The sequence below is a fragment of the Topomyia yanbarensis genome, unplaced genomic scaffold (assembly GCF_030247195.1).
Source record: "Topomyia yanbarensis strain Yona2022 unplaced genomic scaffold, ASM3024719v1 HiC_scaffold_21, whole genome shotgun sequence".
Classification (NCBI taxonomy): domain Eukaryota; kingdom Metazoa; phylum Arthropoda; class Insecta; order Diptera; family Culicidae; genus Topomyia; species Topomyia yanbarensis.
Genome location: NW_026683393.1, coordinates 224,478 through 244,720, shown reverse-complemented (window position 1 = coordinate 244,720; position 20,243 = coordinate 224,478). Strand labels below are relative to the sequence as shown.

At 40.5% G+C, this 20,243-nt stretch overlaps 1 protein-coding gene and 4 long non-coding RNA genes across 5 annotated transcripts; 3 read left to right on the top strand and 2 right to left on the bottom strand.

The window, feature by feature from the left end:
- Positions 1-595: 595 nt before the first annotated feature.
- LOC131694967 (uncharacterized) lies at positions 596-1,355 on the top strand. The gene is made up of 3 exons (XR_009306573.1): positions 596-928; positions 990-1,216; positions 1,287-1,355. It is a non-coding gene; the product is annotated as an uncharacterized LOC131694967 (long non-coding RNA).
- Positions 1,356-1,931: 576 nt separating this feature from the next.
- On the top strand, positions 1,932-2,681 carry LOC131694955 (uncharacterized). The gene is made up of 3 exons (XR_009306562.1): positions 1,932-2,219; positions 2,279-2,447; positions 2,598-2,681. It is a non-coding gene; the product is annotated as an uncharacterized LOC131694955 (long non-coding RNA).
- Positions 2,682-2,745: 64 nt separating this feature from the next.
- LOC131694966 (uncharacterized) lies at positions 2,746-3,509 on the top strand. Its single transcript, XR_009306572.1, has 3 exons — positions 2,746-2,956; positions 3,021-3,271; positions 3,325-3,509. It is a non-coding gene; the product is annotated as an uncharacterized LOC131694966 (long non-coding RNA).
- Positions 3,510-4,286: 777 nt separating this feature from the next.
- On the bottom strand, positions 4,287-4,637 carry LOC131694971 (hemiasterlin resistant protein 1-like). Its single transcript, XM_058983508.1, has one exon. It carries the CDS (start codon positions 4,635-4,637, stop codon positions 4,287-4,289), a length of 351 nt encoding a protein of 116 aa, XP_058839491.1.
- A 13,234-nt stretch (positions 4,638-17,871) lies between these two features.
- Positions 17,872-20,243, bottom strand: LOC131694959 (uncharacterized). The gene is made up of 5 exons (XR_009306564.1): positions 19,552-20,243; positions 19,303-19,413; positions 18,932-19,230; positions 18,620-18,852; positions 17,872-18,316 (listed from the first exon to the last, which is right to left on the bottom strand). It is a non-coding gene; the product is annotated as an uncharacterized LOC131694959 (long non-coding RNA).

Sequence of the window (20,243 nt, the reverse complement as noted above, 5' to 3'; positions counted from 1 at the left end):
TGTCTCTAACTATTGAAAAAATCAAAAATTCTTCGAGCTGCCCATTTTACTCTGTATTCCCCTGTCCTATTTTACCTCGATTCTCCATACTTTTTCACCATTTGGATGAACTTCGAGTGGGGAATATGAAATAAAGTTACGGCGGGTAGCCTATAACATAGTTCCAGTAGCCTACCGCTAGCCGGCATCTGTTTTAATCTGGCTATTCGCCGTTTCGTTTACTGGGTATGAGCTCCAAGAGTTCATTCCAATTTGTCAAAAACATTGTTTTGACGTAGATGAACCCCAAAACAGTGTTGCAGAATATACCGATTTATCGATATTTAAACCGATTTTTAATTTCAATACCAATAATGTTACTAAAAATACCGATTTCTTTTTTCTTACCAAAAAATCACGATTTTCATATAATAAGATATAATAAGATCAATATTATTACGTATGGGCCTTTTTAGAAAATGTCTTCACCTTTCCACATCAAATCATCCGGAAATTGATTCAGCAATCTGCCAGGTTACCAAATACAAATATGTTAATACGGAATGCTCTGACGATATTTTGAGGACACATTTTATGACCCAGGTACACCCATAAAGGTACACTGTCAGAGTGACAGCATACTTTGATGAAATTGTGCTAAAACTGGCTGCACTGATAGATTTGTTTTTGATTGTTTGACACTTCTAAATATTTTAGTTTTCTGCAGAAAAAATCTCAGAAAACTAACGACTGATTTTTGTCGACGTCGGGCACCAGTTACAGTTACAGTTTGAAATTATATCTCACCTCGGATGAACGCGCCTGTTATGTGTTACCCCGCAACAGCTGACTTAACTGATTGTTCAAATCCTCGAATTTATCCTGCTCGCTGTCGTTCATGTTTTTATTACTTTCCCCTAGTTCTACACAATCATTAGCCATTGGATCGGTTCGTGATTTTAGGGAATAGTAAACGTTATGAAAAAATCCATTGCATAATATAATTATAGTGTATAGTTCATGAATCCGAAGTGGTTCAAAAGGATGTCGCTGTACAGATTCAGAGCGGCCGCTTCCAGCTCAGCAAAAGTGAAAGCCACTTGACGGTTAAATTCGTAGTGTGTCCGCTGATAGCGCTCGGGGACAGAAAAATCTCATAGGTCAGAGTCGCTTCCGACTTCGTTACCGTCAACATTAAACACAACAGCAAGATACTTGGAAAGGACTTTCTCGTTCGGTAAGTTTTTACCATAAGCTTCCCCCTGCAACATTCTTTTTCATGTCTAGATGTCCTTGTTGATTTACAGAACAAACATAATGGAAGCGTATTCTACACGCACATATTCACTCGGGCCAACCGTGTGACTCATTTGGAAAAAAGGACTCATCGTCGGTTTCATGGTAGCGAAGTGAGCAGACAAAAAAGGCATCGTTTTTTTCCACATGATCGTTCTGAGCAAAATTCAGCGATTTGCCAGGCATAAACCACCGATGAGACAGTACCCGTTCGGATTCAGGACGTTTTCCCATACATTGCAACCGGTCGAAGCGATGGCAAGCGATGCAGATAACTGGGTCAAAAAGGCGGAGGTTCTGGGAATTTCTGCACTCGTAAGTATTCTTTTTGTCATAACCACCTAAACTATTTTTAGAACCATCATTTTTCCATGGGATTTAAATTTTCCTTTTCTATAAAAATAGGTTAGCGATCTGAGTATGACCAAGGACAAGGAATCAGAACCGGCGACTGACAGTCCAGAGAAAGAGAATGCGGAAAACCCTTCTAGTCCATAGCTCCTGAAGAAAAACGAGCTGAAGCGAATATGGAGAAACAGCTTCCTCCACGGAAAATGCAGAGGCATGCAAGTAAGTCGAAATATTTAGCGTCAGCTTTAAAATTACCCGATTAATCTTTTAGCGCGGCGGATGCAAGTTTGCTAATTGAAATTATTCGCAAAGATCTAGTAGAATTACACTGGAGGTGCTGCGCAACGATCCTTTTTCGACGCTATACTCGGTTAAAACTATCGACGCTTTGCACCTGATGCCGGAACTGCCCACCCCGAGAGCAGATGAGCGCTGGGGAATGTTTTCAGCCACCTGGAGGAGGAAGTTCAGCGCGGAAGAAATGTTACCAGACTTTGCCGATCTGGTATCTGGACTTTTTTGATGATCTCATAGAGATTGGGTGTGCAGATGGGCGTTTAAAGTTCTGGGAGGGAACGACTGGTAACTTTTAGGTAAATTGTTTGGAGTCATTTGTTTTTTATTACAACTATTGACGGACGTTTCATTGCAGGATATATATGAAGCTGAAAACAACCACAACAATGGGGTAACTAACATAAACCTCGCTGGTGACAAAGTGATAGTCGCACGGTTGAGTGAACGAATCGATTTTCTGAGACTGGAAACGTACACGTAAGGTTTTCAGATCGATTGGGGATTTACGTCTGCATATGGGCGAAGTAAGTTCTATGTTTCAAGCAATTTTTTAAGCTCACCTAGGGCGCAGACAGATTTTACTTGTTCTTTTAAAATACTGTATATTCTAAGTCATTTAATTTTCTGTCTGTAATGAGTATGTCATCAAGTGCCTTAATTCTTTTTCTTTTTAGCCCACGTACGCAGCGGTTCGGCAGGAAGCATTAGTTTATTTCAGCAACTCGCCGGCTCAAATCCGTCCACAGCGTTGCCAGCTCACCATCACGCATCCGAGGAGGAGCTTCGATGTATCCTGGAGTTTCACCAGCAGGGTCACCGGTGACATGTTTGGAAGTGGCGGGCGGTACAGTCATTACTGGCAGCCAGGGCCACCTTGTTAACGTGTTCCGGCTTGATAGCCACCTATTGCAGTTCACCCTAAACGGCCATTGTAGGACCGCACACACATGTGTTTTCATAGACCAGTGGCAGGCCGAGATGGGCGCATCTGGTTGCCAGGATGGTGTGCTATGTGTGTGGGACTTGATACGGGGTATGTCAGCCAAATTTACGGTATGGCCTAAATCTACATAATTAAATTGATTGGTTATTTATAGGTGCCTGTATGTACAAAATTGAAGCCCATGACGACATGACGTCGCACTTGCCTGTTCCCCGAGTTACGCAATATCGCTCGGACTGAACGAACGAATACGGTTTTGGGATAGATTTCAGGGTCAGCCGCTCAACACCATGACCGTCAGTCATGCATATTCATCGCTTGTGATGCTGACGCTTCTGAACGAAGCCATTGCTAGCACGAGTTTTTGATTTGGAAGGATAGTTGCTGAGGACCATTCTCACAATAGTATAAAAGTTCTAACCTCAAAAACAGACAACAATAAAATGTATTTCTTTCAGAGTTTATAATATCCATTACATGATCAAATGCGCTGATGGGTTAGGCTTTGGATTCGGCTATATTCCATCGTCATTGAAGCTAGATCATAGAATCATGTTAATTTGACAGACTGCAAGTGTTACTAGTAGCACAAACAGCTAGCAGCCCAGCTAGTATTGTTCTTTCTGCTTGCAACCAACCTGGTTATATTGATGTCAATGCTAAATTCGCTGTTGCAGCTGTATGGTCGCTATACTGTTCCATGTGTTATGGGATTCGCTATTAACATGGGACAGTGTTATGCTTAGAGCACCAGATTCTAAAAGCGACCAATTTTGGCCAATCACTGGAGACAAAATCACGCGTAACAATTAATAATAAATTAAATTGTTGCTGAGTAATTTTTGTTGTACATGAATAAAACATACCGATTGCCTCGTTACCTATGCTGCCGTGATCCGCATAACAGTCCCATTTGGGTTTCCTATGCAGATGGGACAGTTATGCGTATCACGGCAGAATGGCTAAATAACCATTAGAAAGGTTATGAGCTTATGTTATCGCATTTTATGATCATTTATACTACGTAACAATTAATAATAAGTTACATTATTGCTGAGTATTTTTTGATGTACATGAATAAAACATACCGATTTCCTCGTTACCTATGGCTAAATAACCATTAAAAAGGTTATGAGTTTATTGTTGTCGCATTTAAAAATATTTATACTACTTTCAAGTGATCGATTTTAAAGATACGACTCGCACTTTAAGCACCCCTTCACCGCGCCATCAAAATAAAAATAAGTCATACTCCTAATGAACTAATATTTATTAAAATATTTACTAAATAAAAACATAGACCTGATAGTTCGTTTGCAAAAAACACCGAAGCACAGTGAGTTGGTGTTAATGCTCTATCTGTGATCCTATAGTGCTGCAGGATTTGGCCAACATTTATACTATTTTTATTCAATCAACTTTAAGGAAAATGTATCACGTGAACGCTATATATATGGACTTCTATACTTGGTAATTGTTCCGAATCACACTCGACCTGGCCTTGGGTACAAGATATTTGCTTGATCTCCCACGAGCATGGTTCTGCCGGAGTGTTTGCCTCGCCCGATACCGGGGCAGCCTGTCCTAGCGAGGCTGCCTCTTGTGAATCGGAACCGCTGAACATTCCGATGAGGGCATGTCCAACGGTGTTACCGACGAAGCCGATCGCTACACTACCAGCAGTAGCTGCGATTTGAGCAATTAATCCAAAGGCCTGGTTGGGAGCTACCATTGGTGCAGCGACAGCCGAGTGTGACGCAGACTGGACCATCGGCTAACTCGATTCCGGCGAGGTGGAGCGGCTGCAACTGGTGCGGACCTATATTGCGATGTATATAATTTCAAGGATTACTAGAGATTACCAATTACCAGAGATCATCAAAATGTTTTGTGGCTAATGTTGTAATTCAGCAAAAAAACAAAACAAGTTAAATTGATCGCAACAAATAAAATCGCTTTCTTCAACGAATCGTGGACAAGAAAAATCTAAATGCCAAATTTAATGGAACATTGCCTAATGACGTCAAATAAAAATGAAAGCCTAGCGAGCTTGTTAATACAAGATATTCGCATTTAAAAGTAAACCAAATCAAGTTTCTCATACTGTGGTCGAATAAAAAAAAATTCTAAGCCTATGTAAACAAGCTCTGCGAAATGTCAAAAAAGTGAGGTTAAACATTTTCATCCAATGCATCCAATGTTCTACAGCGAGAGGTTCATTTTAGTTTGTTTACATTGCTAATGAATTTTGTACTGCGATTCACCACTTCATTTACCGCGTTGCCAAGAACTTAAGTGAAAATATTCAAAACAGTGCTGCCCAAACGCACATTTTAAGTCCCACCATTCTTGCTGAGGTGAAAAAAATATTCAACATTCTTGCATATTTCAAATTTTAAAAAATCATTTAAAAATCATCATAGCTCCTGAAAATCTCATTTTTACGGAAATGTTCTTATAATTGTGTAATCTTTCGATTAAAAATAAGAAAAACAGGTGTTAGGTCTGACGAGAAAGGTCTATTCTTCAAATACACTGCCACCAGCTTAAATCGACGCACAACTGGCACTCTGATGCGAAACTTGATTTAATTACTGCGACCATGTGGCGTTCCAGGAACTACTTTGAACAACCAGTGTGAAATGCAACTATCTTCACTTGGATGCAACGATTAATCGATCAACAAAACGTTCCGTTACATCATGAGCCAGAATAAAATGAGCCGAACAAAAAGTCACCCTCTGGGACCATATCCTGGATTCACTGGAATGTGGTCAAATGGCCCCAAAATTAGTTTTAAGCGCTTCTCAAGCCCAGCAACGATTCTTGAATCGTCGCATGATAAAGTTAGCGATTTGCCACTCTCTGCAACCATGTTCACGAAACTGGTCCAATGGTCTCCCAAATAGCAAAGTTTTCTTTCCAATAAAAATGTTTTGTTTTTAACAAGTTATGGATTCGTCGAACATACCAAATTTATAAAAATATACTAGCTTTAATGTAAGATATAGCTGACAAGTTTTTCATATCACACCGCATTTTATACTTTTGGAGCGACTTGTCTATTTCATTCAGAGGCGAAATTAACGCCGGATAACACATTGGCCACAGAAATGCTTGATATGATCTGTAGCTTTTTCAAAACTCAATATGATTGGATTAAAAATCGCCAGTTTATTATTCGTATATTGTTATTATGCGAGCCAAATTTGATAGGTTACTTCTTGTATGAATCAAACGATTTTAATGGCGCATATAATAATATATTGAAGCGTTAGGGTGCGAAATTTTCATCCAAAAATAATGAGATTTGACAAAATTACAAAAGACCTTATCAAGTGTTTTTGGAGCAAAATTTTATTCTGCGTTTATTTCGCAACTGGCTATACGTTGTTCCCATTTACATCGTTCGCCATTACATCGTTGGCCGTTACGTCATTTGCCATTACATCATTCGACATTATGTCGTTCGTCATCACATCGTTCGCCATAACATCGAGTACAATGCATCATTCTTGAACACATCCTTTTCATTACATCATTTTGCTTACGTCGTTCTACATACCATGCAATCGTGTAATATCACACTACTCTATCTAAAGAGCGATGTGCAGCGATTTTGATGTGATATCACAAGATTTTTTTTGCTGTGTACGTTGATGATTTTCATTTTCTCAGTATACTCTCAAAAGAAACTTTAAACTGGAGAACCGTCAAATCTGACTAGCAAGGCGTCATTTATTCTAAAATTGTTAAATAAGTCACAAATTTTTAAAACTTTCTTCGCACGATTTACATATTTACATATTTTACTATAGATATGAAAATAGCTTTTATCACATGTTTTAAATAGAAAGATGATATAAATTATTTTAAACCAAAAAGTATTTTCGAATTACCAAAAAAAACGTGCACGTCACAGCATATTTTTTGATTCTATATTCCCATTTCTTGGAGTAGAGAACATTTGCAGCGTCGTCTCATTTCCATAACTGGTTTCATAACAAGCATAAAATATATTTTACGAGTAGTTCATTGAGCTTGTAGGCGACGATACAGATAAATTACATAATTCAAACACCATAAAGACTTATTAAGATTTATAAAGATTCAAGTGAAAAAGACGCTTTTGTTGAATCCCCCTCCAGTTGTTTTTTATAGTGACCATTTCCTCTTTATGTTCATAAACTGTTGTTCTGTTTGGTATTTTGATTAATTCATTAAAATGTAAATATTATATGAAATTTATATATAAGCGTTTATTTTACATTATAGCATTTATTTTACATTATAGCAAGATCGCAATATTGTCTTAAAACGATGCTCGAAACTTTTGAACGCATCTAAATTCTTATTCATCATTGAATACATAGAAATACAATTTATTTGATAATGGCAGCACGGATTACCGAAAAATTCATCTGGCTAATTTGAAAATGGCATTAAAATTACAGAAAAACTTTAATAATATTTACTGCTACACCCAATCTAGACAAAAAATCAAGGAAACTCATCGTTCGGAAACATTTTCAAGCAAGCATATGATAACAATACTCTCATTTCATCGATGAACACTTTTTTGTGGCTCGGAGTGACATTTTCGTTCTGGCTGGCTATGACATACACTTTGTTTGAGTCTGTTTCTCCCTCCCAGGTACAAACGCTTTACCCATTTAATGGGTTATTCCACTTTTATTGAAAATGAGTAGTTTTCTACGCATTAATGGTGTGTGGTACAACGATAATGCACCGACAACACTGCCAGTAACGTATGACGCGGCTCTCAAATATATCCTACCTTGTATAACCTTGTATACACAACCTTGACACGTTACCGTAACGGCAGCTACATACACATTCATACAGCACCGACAATCGTCTTTCGTATCGAGCAGTCAACGAGATAAGACCTATTTAGCGCAATGCGTTGGGTGATTCCCTAGTTCCGGAATATTCACATTGGCGATCCTGCCAGGCTGCTGAATTCTCAGCAGTAAATCGAATATTATTTGATAGTTGGAAGGGAATCACCCATCGCTTGGGAGAAATTTCGGTTAGGGAAAATAGCTTGTGAAGTGAGGAATATCTCAAACATAAGAAAAAAGAAAATGGCCGCCAAGCCATGAAAAATTTGTGAAGTGAGCAATACTAAGCAAAAAAGGGAAAATGGCCGCCGAACCATTCTATTCTCATTTATCTGTTTCAAAGTTGTTGATAAAGTAAGCAACGTATGGCAAACTCGGTAATATAGTGGTTACGGCAACTTATAGTTCATTGTTGGCAACTTATTAAAGTACCTTTTGATTACTTCACTTTTGCAATCACGATTCGAATGTTAAATTGCATCTTATCAAATAATGCTTTTGGATGTAACCCCTGTTAGCCGTGGGAAACATTTACAGCAGCGGCTCGGGATGACCGCACAAATCTGGTTAGGGTGTGCGCCGGGTAAAATGGATACTACAAGTCTGGTAGCGGTTCGGGATGACCGCGTAATTGTCCAGTTGTACGTTGGATGGACATGTGCTGAATTTTAGGTAGCGGTTCGGGATGACCGCGCAGTTCTGATTGAAAGCGGTTCGGGATGACCGCGCAGTTCTGGTTGAAAGCGGTTCGGGATGACTGCGTAAATTTATTCACGGATGGCGGCTCGGGATGACCGCGAGATTCGGGTTCGGAAGCGGATCAAGATGGCCGCGAGATGAAAATTTGGTAGCGGATCGGGATGACCGCGTGAAGCAACCCTGGCAGTGGACTCACATAACCACTTATAATTCCTATACACGTATTAACTTTATCCGTTCGCTTAAAATCAAAAAAAACCCTGAGCTGGACGATTGCACTTCATCCAATCTAGATGCTGAAAATAAAAATATGACTTTAGTAGAGGCTTTTATAAGGATAAGGTAATAAAACGAGACTTTAAATCTCTCCAATATTTTACAGGGTTGAAATACGCAGGTTAAAATAAATTACACGATAATGTCAAGTGATGGAAAGTATGTTCGAGCGCCCGAATCTGATAGTGATTCGGAAGACTGTGGTGTATGGAATGAAGCAAGCTTCGATTTCAGCAAAGGTGATAGCAATCCAAGTTCATCTCTTGCAAGCTTGGAGGATTCTATCGTAGAAACCGATGAGGACCAAGAAAAAACAACAGACGACCCGAATGGCGACAACAGTGCAGCCGCCACGCATGACGACAATCGGGACTACATACGAAGAATGGAGAAAATGGAGAAAACGCTGAATCAGTTAATGGAACAGTTAAGTCCAAACCCTGCCCGTGGTAGTCATTCGGCACAGTACGAGGACGATAGCAGCTGGAACACCGCAGGCGATTTCACAGTACCATCTACAAGCACTGGCATTATGCGCTGGGAAAATATTCAACCTTTCCCAAATGAAGTGCCTGCAAACCGAATGTGGGAACAGTGGAACCGTTTTATTGATCGTTTCGAAATCGCCGCATCGATCTCTAACGTTAACGACCCGGTAAAGCGTTCCCAGATACTGTTTCTCTCTTTGGGAGAGAAACTGCAGGGAATAACCAGAGCTGCCAGGCTCCGCCCGAGCTTAAAAGATCCGAAGTGCTATGAAGTCTTCGTGAAAAATATTGAAGCATATCTTCAGTCGATGGTGGACATCACTGCTGAACATGAAATGTTCTCAAACCTAAAGCAGAGTGCGGATGAACCGACCATAGCTTTTCACGCACGACTGATGAAAAAGGTACGCCTTTGCCGCTACAGCAGCATCGATGAAGATCGATTTGTCCGAATGCAGCTGTTGAAAGGCATGCGCAATAAAGAATTGGCTAGGACTGCGAGAATGTTTGGGTATGAAACGACTTTCATAGTCCAATCTGCAACCAGGGAAGAAGCGTATGCAGCAGGAACTTCACAAGCTGAATCATCTGAAGCATTTGCGGTGGTACGAAATCAACAACGACCATCCAACGAAAGATTACAATGGAAGCGCCGGTTCGATACAGATGGAAGTAGTTGGACAGATTCCAAGAAACAGCGAATTGCAAATGATAGCAGGCATCGTGGATTGGAACGTCGCTCTCGTTGTCCGAAATGCTATCGTCTATTCCACAAATTCGGGTCTTGTCCAGCTGCAAATCGTAACTGCAATGCTTGCGGAGAACGCGGTCATTTCGTAGCAGCGTGCCGAAAGAAGAACGCCAATAACATTCAGGAAAAACGGAAGCACGCACCAGAATGGATAGAGGATGAAGATGACAAAAAGGTAAATGAGGATAAGGCTTAAAATCTCGTTATCTCTTAAATATAAACTGCCTAAAAATAAAAAATACAGTATGATTAAAAATATTTTAAAAACAAAATAAGCATGAGTACTTATTCCCATCTTACTTCCAGCAAATAAATGCACTGTCGTTAACAGATGCACTCGTCGAGTGTCGACTAGGATCATCGACTCCAATTCGATTCCTGATAGACTCTGGAGCGGATGTTAATATTATTGGCGGCGACGATTGGATAAAATTAGAAGGCGAATTCAATTCAGGTCTCGCGAAGTTGGAGCCATTCAGGCTATCGACCAGCAACGATCTCAGATCTTACGCTTCGTCGAATCCAATCTCAGTTAAGTGTGGCTTCAAAGCAGAAATTGAGGTGGTCGGGTACCGGAAACCGTCGATTGTTGCAAGCTTTTTAGTCGTCACAGAAGGCCGTCGTTCGCTATTAAGTCGATCTACAGCGAGTGAGTTGCAGCTTTTGAAGGTAGGCGTCTCCGTTAATAGCTGTGAGACATCGAAAAAGGTTCAAATATTCCCGAAAGTACCGGGCGTTACGGTAAAATTTAGTGTCGATAAGTCTGTACCACCGATTAAAAACGCTTATTACAACATACCAGCGGCCTATAGGGAAAGCGCAAGAGCAAGACTTCAGAACATGGAAGAACAGGGAATCGTTGAACGGGTAACGACAGCCCCAACCTGGATTAGTGGCATGTCAGCCGTTGCCAAAGGCAAAAATGACTTCCGCCTGGTTGTCAACATGCGGGCACCGAATCGAGCAATTAAGAGGGAATATTATCGATTACCATTGTTGGAAGAAATGAGGGTTAAACTCCATGGAGCGAAATTCTTCTCGAAAATTGATTTGACGAAAGCCTTTTACCATCTGGAGCTACATGAAGAATCTCGCGACTTTACAACTTTCTTATCTGAAAATGGCATGCTTAGATTTACACGTTTAATGTTCGGGGTGAATTGCGCTCCAGAAATCTTCCAACGGGAAATGTCGCGTATCCTCGAAGGAGTAGAAAATATAATAGTGTATATAGACGACATATTAATGTTTGCAGAGACCTTGGAAGACCTGCATAAAACCGTTGCTCAAGTTCTTGAGATTTTGAAGGAGAATAATCTAACCATTAACACTAACAAATGCGAGTTTGACAAAACCAGGATTTGTTTTCTCGGGCACGAGTTGGACGAAAACGGGTTCAATATCGACGAGGCGAAAATTAAAGACATCCGCAGGTTTAGACCTCCCTCTACGGTTTCTGAGCTCAGAAGCTTTTTAGGTCTGGCATCATTCATGAGCCCGTACATAAAAGGTTTTGCCGACACTGCTAGCCCATTGTGGGCAATCACCAGTTCCAATGCCTGGGTATGGGGTTCTGACCAGCAAAAAGCTTTTGATAAGCTAAAGAAACAAATCAGCAATTGCACGATATCTCTCGGATACTTCACGGAAGATCAAAAAACTATTCTCTACACGGATGCTTCACCGAACGCACTCGGTGCTGTATTAGTCCAGCAGGGGAATAAACAACCCCCACGTGTGATAAGCTTTGCGTCCAAGGCTCTTACATCAACAGAAAAAAGGTATCCACAAAACCAGCGTGAAGCTCTAGGAGCCGTATGGGCAGTAGAGCATTTCGCTTATTTTTTACTAGGACGACCATTTATACTTCGCACGGACGCACAAGGCTTTGCATTTATCCTCAATCGATCGCGAGAGGACTCTAAACGAGCCTTGAACCGAGCTGATGGCTGGGCTCTTAGACTCAGTCCGTACAATTTCGAGGGGGAATATGTACGTGGACGGGATAACATTGCTGATCCGTCGTCAAGATTATATGACGGGGAAGACCGCCCGTTCGACGAAGATACCAGTCCTTGGGAAATTGCGTCCCTCGAGACAAACCAAATCAGTTTCCTAACATTAGACGAGATTAAAAGAGCAACCGATGTTGATCAACAATTGCAAGAGGTAATGCACGCTCTCGAAACAGGAGTTTGGCCTACCCATTTGAAGAAGTTTGAAATCCTTAGCGGTGAGCTAAGTACGCGTGATGGACTACTGGTCAAAACCGGATGTGTCGTTGTTCCGGAGAATCTGCGTAAGAAAACACTTTCCATCGCCCATGAGGGTCACCCGTCAACGGCAAAATTCAAGAATATTTTGAGGCAGCGAGTATGGTGGCCATGTATAGCGAAAGACGCGGAGGCATGGATAAACTCTTGCGCAATATGTGCAACAAATGGTAAACCGGAAAAACCCACCCCAATGGAACGGGTTTTTGCACCCAAATCAGTATGGGAAACAATCGCAGTTGATTTCAACGGACCATATTCGAAATTTGGTGGAGTCTCGATACTGGTTATCGTTGATTATCGGTCGAGATACGTTATTGCGAAACCAGTAAGATCCACAAGTTTTGAAAACACGAGAAAAATTTTGGATGTGGTATTCGAGAAAGAAGGTTTCCCGGAATGCATAAAATCAGATAACGGCCCCCCATTCAACGGTGCGGAATACAAACAATACTGCCTTAAACGTGGAATCAATCTCGTATTTTCCACCCCGCTTCACCCTCAGCAGAATGGACTAGCTGAAAGTTGCATGAAGCTAGTCAACAAAGCAATGGCAGCTGCAGCTTCTAGTGGGACACAATATTTGGAAGAACTGAATGCGGCAGTTCATGCATATAACGCAGCAGCTCATTCTATTACAAGAATACCGCCGGAGGTGATGATGGGGCGGAAAATAAAACGGGGGCTACCTCTATTGTGCCGCGGCAAAGCTTCCTTTGATGATAATCTGTTGAATGAACGAGACCGCGACTCCAAACTTCAAAGTAAAAGACGGGAAGACCTTAGACGTGGGTCTCGTGAATGTCGCGTTAAGCCTGGGGACAAAGTTGTGATACAGCGCCAATTTCTGGGCAAAGCGGAATCCAGATTTGATCCCCGTAAATACACCGTAATGGAGGAAAAGAGCGGCATGTTAACTTTAAGTGATGAAACTGGCCAAATCCTGAAGCGACATGTGTCACAGACGAGGAAGGTTTACGCTTGGAGAGAGCCTGAGTTACACTATGGAAACACTGGAGACAATCAGGAACAAACTCAGTTTCTAACTCCCGAAACCAAACGAAATGACGATGACCAGGAAGTTATTCGGCGCTCTGAAAGAAACAAGCGATCTCCAGTACATTTGAAGGGTTACGTTCGCGTCACGGAGCAATGTTAATTCGAAAATAGACCAATGCAGCATCTTCGATTAAAATCCAGAAATAAAATCAATTAAAACCTAGTCCTCACCGATATTCTGTATGTATGTTTCCGAAAGTTTCGACTGAAATCGGAATATGGTTTAGATCGTCCTCAATTGTCCGTTCTTTTCTGAGAAAACCATCCTGGTTAGTAATCCAAACTACCTGGTACGATTAGTTCTTAGTGTCTGCACTGAATCCGCGAATGCTCCTATTGCTGGATGAGAATTAGTCGGTCGGTAATTAGTTCCGCTTCGAATTTAGCACACTTGCTAGGAAATTGGTCCCAAACTAGAAAATTTCCCTGTTGGCCAGGAATAATTGTAATTTGCAATAACGCGACCATAGTAAACACAAGGAATTATTAGGTTTGTTCCAGTACATGGAAGTTACTCCCTGTTGCTCCGGAGCAAAAAATTCTTGCTCCTTTTCACTCCGGTTTGCCACCAGAAGAAGAAAAAAGAGAAGAAGATAGTGCAGGAACGATTTTCTCCCTGTTTGCTCCGGAGTACTTCCAGTTTCTCCTGGTACTGGAACAAACCTATTAAATCCAATCTGTCAAACGCTTATGAAATGGCTGCAGCGATGCCAGATGTTAAGATATGTCTTCAAATTCGGGCAGGTTTTTTTTTAAATAAACGTGGAAACATTGGGAAAATATATCGACATAAATCTTTCATTAGGGCTTAAACCGCTAATGTAAACAAACTGCGTTTTCGTTATTATGACATTATGCGACAAAAATACTACAAGATTGAGGTGAAAATTAGTTAAAATGGTTTTTAGTTCGATTTATAATTAAAGAAAACAAAACGGCGAAACATGCATTTTCTTCGAGATTTCGACTTAGGCCCTTCTTATCATATGGAATATAAAGGCCAAACTTACATTTTTTGACAGAAACGGGCATACGGTTGTTATTCACAAAATTATTCTTTAAATGGCGGTTCTATTATATAAATGATAAGCAATATCTACTATATCATGTCTACTCGATAGTTGTTGCACATAAACATTCGAATATTTCGATATTTTCATGTAATTCGAAGAAAAGATGCACGCGCCCTTTCATTTACATTGGGTTTTTATGCGCCCAGTTGCTGAGCCCTATTAAAAAGTATACTGTCAAGCTCGCCCATTTTCCCAGCCCTACTCAGCAAGACAAAGTCAGTTTAGCCCATTTACCGCGCCCTTCTGAAATTATGTACACAGTTTAGCCCTTCCGCAAATGGTGGTTGCTGAAGGGCGAAATCACGACTGGGATGCAAATTGGACGTAAGCATTTTTTTTAGTTTCTACCCACTAAAAGCACATAGGAATTAAATTCTTTGTTATATTGTCATAAGGTTTAACCAAAGATGCTTCCGGAAAAACATGGTCATAAAGTAATTTATACCTACAATAAGAACTACATTTAAAAAAGCATCGCCGAATATTGAAACTGATTTTTCTCCATTTGAGTACATTGCGACTTTGGCCCTAATGAAAGATCTGTGTCGATATCTGGTATCCCTGAATAAGCTTAGTATGCACCTCTTGCGAAATGAGGTCGCGAAATATTTTTCCTTCTTCCGTGCGGAATTTTGACATTTGCTCGCGAAAACTAGTCTGTGTGTTTGCTGTTAGATGTCGCTTTTGATAACTGCAAAACGACATCAGCTGTTGTTTGTTTATTTCTTTTTTATATTTCTGTTGTCATTTAAATGTTTTAAATGATGTATTTTATTAATTCATCACGGATGTGTATGAAATCGGTAACAATTGTAAACCTATTTGCCATTCATGAAGCTCTCAGGGAAGTGACGTACTCAGCGTGAATCATATTTCGAGCATGATTAATCATAATGCTTATTTGTGACGGTTCCGGATGTCTCGGGGAAGTTCAGTCTGACCAATTTAGACAGCACAATTCCTGCAATCGGAAATTTAAATCATTGGCTGGCCATTTTCTATCTAAATTGGCTGCTTCTACCGGTTCTAGAAGACCCAGGGAAATGATCGAAATTCGCTCAAACCAAATCTATTGTAATTGTCCGAATCGTAACTCTAAATCGGCGTTTGACCATTAAAAAGCAAATCTGATTGCCTTGGCCGCCTTTACCGCTTTCACAAGTCTCGGGGAAACTACCTTTCGGAATCCGGAAATATAACGCAAATATAACAACCGACTCCGACTCAATCGGTTTCAGGTCGAACCAAACCCTAGGCTTTAAACTTTGGCTGACGTTAAAAATCGATTATGATAACAATGGCTACTACTAAAGGTTCTGGAAGTCTCACACGCAGAAAAAAAATTAGTGAAAATAAACAAATTTTGGTTTTAAATAATAATTTTCCCGTTTGATATAGTGACAAACAAAATTCAGGTTTGATTCAATCAATACTGTTGGTTGAAATTGCCAACAAATTCATTTGTTGGCTTTTTAATAGTTTCAACAAATATTTCGTTTGAAACAACAAAATCATGGTAAGTTTAACCGAACAAACAAGTTCGAAGAAACAAAAACAAATCTTTTGTATTAACCAAAGGAGAGAACAACTCAAACTTAGTTGAAATTAAAAAAAGATTCTGTTGGTTTTTAACAAAGGGATCAGTTAGATCCAACAAATTTTATTTTGATTCAACAATGTTTTTATTTAAAATGTAAACAGAAGTATTTGTCGAACTAAACCAAATACATGCTTTCGAAAAACGCCCATTTCAGTTTGAAACAGTCGTTCGCCACGTTTTAGATTCAACTAAACGTTTTGTTGATTCAAAAAGGCCTGATTCTTCTGCGTGCAGGGAATGCTACCAATAATCAGTACGGATACAAACCTATTTTTGGTATAACAATTGTGAGAATCGTAATTCAAATTCATTGCCATAAGTAATTCGTGGTAATTCTTATTGCATGAAACACTAGAGAGGTTTAAGGAATTGCGCATATTGCTACTACTTGTATTACTGCCACAAGAAGCATAATTGTCCCATGTGTATAGGGATTCCCATTGCACATGGGACAGTTTTGCTTCTAGCGGCAGAATACCTCACACAAAAAATGCTGTTCAAGTCTGATATTACACCGAAAGTTAAACGAATTAACTGAATTCTAATTTGATGGTAACTGAATTCTAATTTGACCCTGTATGTAAATTATGGAAAAGATGTTATAAGCCTTTTACAATCAGTCATAATACAATAATACGTTATAATCCGTTTAAAACGAGTGTATTGCTAGTTAGGCACTTTTCAATCAGTTATGTCCTTTCATAATCAGTTCGGTCATAAAAATCAATTAGGCCCTTTTATAAATTGTTGTAAAATCGCTATCAAAATTCTTCATAATCAAATGTATGTACGTGCTCGGGTAGATATTTGTTAACGGAAAACATGAAATTTCAATTTGTTACATTTTGCAGTTAGGCCCTTTTCAAATGTTTGGATAGAACTGGGTAGAGATAAATTGTAATTGTAATTGTAAATTTATTAGCTTACGATACCCTGTTGGTTACATTTGTATACCTTATGTCAGGTCAAGGAAGAAAAAAAAATTAAAAAAATATAATAAAATTATAAATTCAGAATCAAAACAAGTATGACCCAAAAAAGCTCCTACGCCTTTCACCAGTAGCTGGTCGAAAACACTTTACGGTGCGATCTTTTCAATTTCGTCCGAGTTCTCCGCGTCTAGCAACTGAATCTTTTTCCGGAAGTGTTTTTCGATTGATCTGCAAATCATCATGCTTCGATCACTGCCTACTAGGTTGATGGTGATTCCGTTCTGTTAAAGAAGTGGGAAGAAATACAATCTATAGGATCACAAGAATGAGTCATACTTACCGAATCTACCGGTGTCACCTGTTCGACGTCGATACCTAAGACGAAAGAATCTCTCCGTAACCTGGTGCTGTAGCCAGAATCAAGTGGTGGAACTTACCCCTGGACAAAACGTTCGTTATAATCTATACCTTCTCTAGTCCGGTTCGGAATCGATCCAGAGCGTCCAACCGTTGCTCCACCGTTAGATCACCGGACAGTACCGTTACCGAGTGACCATCCTGGGACATCCTGCCGGTCAACCAACCGGCCGTTTTGCGTACCTGTTTCGATCGATTAACAGTTCTGAAAATAAGTTTACTTGGAGTTTACAACTGTCCTATACATCATATGACAGAAAATGATCGCTTGTCCGACGGTAATCACATAATTTCTCGTCCTGGTTGAGGAACTTGACATAGTACTGTTTGATGTTATCGAGTGATTCTTGCTCCCGCGCCTGCCGAATGACGATCGGATTGGGTACGATGTACTCGGCAAACTCCATCACCTCGCACTCGTACGTGGCCAAGAAGAACACCGACCATAACACCCGCCTCGTCCAGTAAAAAAATGGGGAACACTAGGTCGTACGTCCTGAACTTTATACCCCAGTCCATTAGCTTGCCGGGTGTTCCGATGATGATATGATTAGTCAGCTTCGCTCCTTTGACGGTCTCCTCACCGCGAACGGCGTAAGGAAGTTTGATTTCCGGACAAAACTTTGCCATTTTGGCAGCTACTTCCCCCTTCTGAATGGCCAGCTCATACGTGGGGGAAAGGCAAATCACCTGCAGATAGTTTTTTAACTGATGGACTCAACTGAGCATTGCCAGCACGAAGGCAGCGGTTTTTCCTATTCCCGACTGACTCTGGGCAATTATATACCGTGGCGGACCGGCCAACAGAGTAGGTAGAGCCATCTGCTGAATCTTGGAAGGGGCGTTGAAACCCATCGCATAGACTCCCTGTAGTAATTCCGGCTTCATGCGCAAAGCTTCGAAAGTTTTAACCAACCAATCGGCGAAGAAGAATCCTTCCGCTGCACCTCCAGATCCAGCTTTGATTCTACTAGACCTTAGCGAACATCTTTCATTAGCAAACTTGCATCCGCCAGGCTAAAAGATTAGTCATGGGTAATTTTAAAGTTGATACTAAATATTTCGGGATAAAATTTAGAATAGGACGTAAGCAACAATGAGATTCTCTTTGGGGTCTTTCTCTTCTGTTTATTACTCGGTCGTTTCAATACTTAGTACTCAACTCTTTGCCTAATATTTTAGTAAAAACCATCGGCTATGTGCTGGAAAATTAGTGCAGTGTTATAGTGACGTCATAATAATCGAAAGAGAAAGTAAACAAAGAGAGGCTCTCAATGTTCTTTATGTCCTAATCAAAATTTTCTGCAGATTTCGACTTACTTGAATGCCTCTGCATCTTCCGCGGAGGAAGCTGTTTCTCCATTTTCTCTTGCAGCTTGTTTTTCTTCAGGAGCTGCTAGAGTCAGAATTTCCGTAGCTACCGAACTCCAAACATCAGGTGCAGTTTTGGTTCTACTGCCGGTGGACTAGGTTTTTCCGCATTCTCTTTCTCTAGACTGCCAGCCGCCGGCTCTGAATCCTTATCCTTGGTGATATGTACTCAGTTCGCTAACCTATTTGTATTGAAAAGAAAAAATCAAATCCCATTCCAATGATCGCTTCAAAAATAGGTTATAACAAAAAAACACTTACCGAGTGCAGAAATTTCTTGATCCGTCGTCTTTTTGACCCAGTTAACGGCAGCGCTTGCCATCGTTTCGATCGGGTATTAAAATTCAATAGCAAGGTACAAAGTATGGGAAATCGTCCTGAATCAGCACGGGTACTGTCCTTCGGGTGGTTTATTCCTTGCAATTCGCTGAAATTTTGACCAGAGCGACCTTGCGGAAAAAAACGATGCCTTCTTTTGCCTGCTCACTTCCCTGCCATGAAACCGATGATGAGCGCTTATTCCAAACGCCGATTGAACATGACGTGCCATTATGTTTGTTCTGTGAATTGATAAGGACATCTAGTTATGCAAAGGAATGTTTGGAGGAGGGATGCTACTGGTAAATACATACCGAAAGAGAAAGTCCTTTCCGAGCATCTTGATGTTGTGTTTTCTGTTGGCCCATTATCACTGCGTTCTCTTGCTGGGTGATTACCATGATATTATGTTGTTGGTGTTCGATCTGAAAAAAAATCATAATAAAAAATATCCGTAAATGAGTGAACTCGAGTTTTTTAAAGAAGAATAGGGTATTACATTACAATGTACTAAACACGGTACTGATCCTTTCGAAATAAAAAAGGTAATAAAAATGTCTCACCTTGCCGCACCAACTGAATAAAAAAGTCCTCCTGCACACCGCATGGTACAGTATAGTATGCTGCTGCTACTGTGTTTGAATGTGCTGTTGCTATCTTTTTTGCAGTTGGTCAATGGTCTTCTACATTTGGCTTGGATCTATTGCACTAATTGCGGTTGCTGACCAGGTTGTACCGTCGGTTGAACGTTATTGCTACCGACCTTTAGGATGATGGTCATGGTCTGGAGGAAATCTTAATTTCTTGATGTTATGGTTGAAGGTGGTTCTGCTGCTGAGCTTGCTGTGAAATGTTGGCGATAAGCACTCGAATAGTGATTGCTTGCTGCTGCTGGAATGGAATCACGAGCACTGCGGAGGCAGTGATATTTTCATGCAAGGAACTGGTAAGAACCAAGGCTGGAATATGACGTTTGTGCTTGACTCCGATTTCTCTAAATCAGGAAGGCAACCGCTGGTAAAAATAGTGGTAGACAAGTTTTAAGGCAAAATGTGCCGATGAAATGTTTTCCGATGTGTCCATCATTCGTAAACTCCTGTTGTTCGTTTGAGCAGTAATTGCTATGTGGTCCTTTTTTGAGGGGTTGTTGGCTGTTGCTAGATTTGGAGTTGTTGGTACTGCTGCGGTTGCATCGATTTAATGTTGGTTGGCTGATTGCCAGATCCAGGATGTTCAGACAAGGTAAGTTGAGCTG

Bases quoted from the DNA above. Each gene is read 5' to 3' on its own strand.
- LOC131694971 (XM_058983508.1), bottom strand. From the start codon at position 4,637: ATGGTCCAGTCTGCGTCACACTCGGCTGTCGCTGCACCAATGGTAGCT.